The sequence below is a fragment of the Arvicola amphibius genome, chromosome 8 (assembly GCF_903992535.2).
Source record: "Arvicola amphibius chromosome 8, mArvAmp1.2, whole genome shotgun sequence".
NCBI lineage: Eukaryota > Metazoa > Chordata > Mammalia > Rodentia > Cricetidae > Arvicola > Arvicola amphibius.
In genome coordinates this window covers 68001744-68005970 of record NC_052054.1, presented here as the reverse complement: position 1 = coordinate 68005970, position 4227 = coordinate 68001744, and the positions used below count along the sequence as shown (strand labels likewise).

At 43.2% G+C, this 4227-nt stretch overlaps 1 protein-coding gene across 1 annotated transcript; it reads right to left on the bottom strand.

Moving 5' to 3' along the window:
- Window positions 1-733: 733 nt before the first annotated feature.
- Window positions 734-3352, bottom strand: LOC119821783 (ubiquitin carboxyl-terminal hydrolase 29-like). Its single transcript, XM_038340903.1, has 2 exons — window positions 1261-3352; window positions 734-1200 (listed from the first exon to the last, which is right to left on the bottom strand). The coding sequence occupies exons 1-2, from the start codon at window positions 3350-3352 to the stop codon at window positions 734-736; spliced, it is 2559 nt and encodes an 852-aa protein (XP_038196831.1).
- Between the last annotated feature and the right edge of the window lie 875 nt (window positions 3353-4227).

The following is a 4227-nucleotide window of genomic DNA, read 5'->3' as shown; positions in this document are numbered from 1 at the left end:
CAAAAGAACAGTATCTACGAATCTAGGAAAAACAGATAATAATGAAAATCCTCTCGATGACATAATCAATTCATATTTACACTAACAAATGAGAAATTTCACACACTGTTTCTCAAGCTTTTAAGTCCATCATCAGTACTGCTTCTGAACTGCTTATGATGCTGGACCCTAACGTTTGGACTGATAACCAGTTCCTCGCTGTGTTGGTTCCGAATGGTGTTTTAAAAGTCATCCTCCTGATACCGGAGATGGCTCAGTGGGAAAGAGTACAGTCTGCTCTCCCAGAGGATCTAGGTTCAAGTCTCAGCACCACCCACATGCCAGCTCACAATTGCCTGTACCTGCAGCTTCAGAGAATCCAACACCTTCACACAGATGACATACGTGCAGGCAAACACGAGTGCACATTAATAAACATAAATAATTTTTTAAAAAAATCATTTCTGGCTGGTGGTGATACACACATTGATACCAGCACTAGGGAGGCAGTGGCAGGTGGAGTTTGAGGATAGCCTGGTCTACAGAGTTAGTTCCAGGACAGCCAGGGATGCACAGAGAAACTCTGTCTTGAAAAGCCAACAAAAGAAAAAAACACCATTATGGCCTTCTTAGAAAGAATGGTGCATCGCCTGCATCAGGGCTGTCTGGGTTTCTCTCCGAATAAGTTTGTTTGTTTGCTGTGTTCTGTTTGCTGAGCTTTAATCTTGAGTTGTGCGATTCTTCTGGATAGAATTTAGGATTCTTCTAGAAGGTATGTAAAGCCATTGAGCAATGTGGAGAAAAGTTCTGTGTTCTTTTCATCTTGAGATGTGTTCAGTAACTTGCACTCTGATGCCTTTTTCAACAGCCAATCAAAAATCTCATTTCGCATGTAAAAAAAAATGTATCCGGTGTGAAGCCGATTCTCCTGAATCAAGGCCTCTGGGATCTCGAACACTTGGACATCACTGTACAGGAGCCATGCCTGCCTTTGAAAGTCATACACATCACTTACATAATGGCCTGAATCTTGAGAGCTCCCAAAATGGCTGACGACACCCACGAGCCTGTAGCTCTGGGGATCGGCTGCCATTGCTGCGTTTCTTGAGTCAGCATCGGCGTTCCTGGCTCCTGTGTCTTCCTCGGTACTGCGAACACTTTGAGGTGATGCCCAAGGCAGCAACTCCGCGTGGATTCTACTCCCGTGCATCTGGAGGAGCTGTTCAGCAATTTCTTGAGATCCTTCCAGGATGTTTTGTTCCTTAAGATCACACAAAAAATCGGATATATCGGTTGTAGTGTAATGATCTGACTTTCCATATACATTAATTTTCTCATACTTCTTAAATTCTGAACTCTTGGAGACTTGTTGAAGACCTATCTCTGCAAGACCTGGGATGTGGATGCTGATAGGTTCACAAATCATTGAGTCCGGTGCTGACAATGTCTTTTCACTGAGCATCCTGTTGTCTCTCTTCGTTGCCTTTGGCTCCACTTTAGGACCACTTTCAAGGCCCCTCTGCCACTGCTCCTCACTGAGCTCCTCATACATCCTGTGCAAGGTTTGGACTTCAGCGTCCTCATTGGATCCAACCTGTAGGACTGTGAAATCAATGAAGTCTGAAGCCACCCTCTTAGCTGGTATCGACTGGCTGAGGATATCAGGCATCATCTCTTCAGAGACATTTGGGACACCAAAGGCCTCGTGAGGGGACTGACTGGACAAAGGAAATGGTGGCTTCGTGTTTTCATTGCAATGGGAAGAGACATCCAGATACTTAGAAATCTCAACTGGCTGCTGGCTCTTCACCAATAACTTGTTAGCAGTAAAGTGGTAGCGTTTCAGATGAAGGATAAGGACCCTTGGGAGTCTCCTCAAAGTATATCTGAGCACAGAATTCTTGTTCTTGCATTTCTCACAATTGCGCTCAATTTTTTCAGGTGTAAAGAAAAGATCGAGTGACCTTTGAATTGACAGAGGGTGTTCTTTTGTTCCTTGGTGCAGGTCAACAGAGAGGTAATTGCTCACTTCAGTGTTGTAGGTCGCCTCACCACAGGCTTCACAAACGATAGAGCTATCCAGCTCTATTTCAAAATTAGCAGTGACGGGACAAGTAAACATTTTGGTGGGGGCAGTCCCAGCATATGCTGATGGGAAAAAATCCTCAAGTTCGCTTTCCCTCTCACTGTAGCACATGGCATTTAGTTTCTCCACGTTCAGTTTCAGCTGATCTAAGCACTGACTTAAAAACTCATGGGCATCATTCTGTTCATCGCCCAAGAATGTGTCCGCAACCGTGGAAATGGATTTCTTCACATTTATGAGTAACTGTCCCTTGATCTCTACATCCCTGATGTCTTTCAAGACAAGAAGCTGGCTTAAGGGCTTGATGAGATCATCACAGGAAATTTTCTCCCATGGGATACCTTGTGTGAGCAAGTCCTTTGCGAAGGTTGGGATCCCAAAGACAGATTGTAAGATGGAATTCATGTAGCAGGTGTTTCCTAAATTGGGGAAGCCTTCCCGTGTCAGCTGCTTTGCGCAAGTATCGAGAGGAGACTGGATATCGCTATGTATTGGGATTTCCTGGCTAAACTTGGATCCGCTTGCAAAAACAGTGTCGTCTAGGTCAAGCTTCCCGCAGGAGTTGGTACTGAATAACGGCTCAAGTTTCCAGTTGGTGTGCATTTCCTGATCTCTTATAGGCATCAGTTTCTCTCCTTTGTTTCTTTTGTTCCTGGAGTTGTAGCTCTTGGATTTCTTTCTTGATTCGGTATTATTTTCTTTGAGAAAGACCTCATTCAGGTCTACAGTGGATGTTGATATCGTCTTCCGCTTCTTGTTCTGTTTTTCTGTTCTCTCTTCTTCAACATAACTGCTGGCGGAGTTTGCCATTGAAAGTGACATATTCACGGGGAACAGCGTCTCGCTTTCTTGGGTAATATTCAAAGATCCACAAAATGTATCCTGCTGCTTCCGGCAAAATAGATCGCCGCTTTCAAGAACATCCGGATTCCTCTCTGGTTCCTCGAGTTGTTGGGATTCACATGGATGAACAGAATCCAAAACAGACTTCAACTGTTCAACATCGAAGGCAGATAGCTTGTCAATGAGTAGGGACGTGTCATCCTTCAGGGTTAAATGCAGTCGATGCAGTCCAGCCTCACAATAACTAACCACTACACCTGCAACATTACCACCCAGCGGGAAAACCCTTCTCCTTCCTTCCAACTTAAAGGAGACCACCAGACTAGCCTTCTGCTTCCTCTCCACTGTTTCGATGACTGCCTCTTTCCACTGAGAACCCCGGGTGTGCTTGCTCCGGTTCTTGCTGCGGATTTGGACGAAACCGTGTATCTTTAGAAGAGCCATTCTTTCCTCACAAAGAAAACACGTGTAATCTAAAAAATAAACATACACAATGCACACTGAGATTATGGACTCAAAATGTATTCATCATAATTTTTTTTGTAAAACCAACTGACCAGAATTGGCTTTTAGTCTGTTCTTTCTGCCTCAAGTACAACACTACAGAAAAACTTGTATTTTTTGTTTAGTATTGACATTTATTGATTGATTACAATTAATAAAATTGGAGTTACTTGTATCCTTTAAATAAAAAGATTATAATTGTGTGTGCCCATGCGTGTGCATTTGTGCAAATGTGAGTGCAATGCCCTCAGAGTCCAGACTCCCTATAACTGGCAGGCCAGGCGGCTTTCAACTACCCTGTATGTTGACTAGAAACTAAATTTAAGTCTGTATTTGGAGACTCCTCATTCATTTCCCAGACCCAAATAATCACACAGAAACTATATTAATTACAACACTGTTTGGCTGATGACTCAAGTGTATTTCTACCTACCTCTTATATCTTAAATTAACCCATTTCTATTAATCTGTGTACTTCCATGAAGCTGTGGCCTACTGGTAAGATTCTGGCATCTGTCTCCTTTGGCAGCTACATGGTGTGTCTCTCTGACTCCACTTACTCTCTCTGTATCTCTTTTTGGATTTCCCACCTTGCTCTATTCTGCCCTGCCATATGCTGAAGCAGTTTCTTTATTAACCAATGGTAATAAAACATATTCACAGCATATCAAGGGGAATCCCACATCATGCTCTTAACCACTGAGCTATAGATGCTGTGCCTGTTCTCTGGAAGACAGAGTTAGTTTGCTCTTTTTTCTGTCCCAGTGTTTAATTGTAATGGTTGATTCTATTTGTCAACTTTCCACCACCAACCA

What these genes read in the sequence shown, in the direction of transcription:
- LOC119821783 (XM_038340903.1), bottom strand. Translation starts at nt 3,352, where the DNA reads ATGGCTCTTCTAAAGATACACGGTTTCGTCCAAATCCGCAGCAAGAAC. An exon ending in CACTACAACCGATATATCCG is followed by an intron (nt 1,201 to 1,260) that starts ATTTTTTGTGTG and finishes AAATTGCTGAAC; the next exon opens with AGCTCCTCCAGATGCACGGG.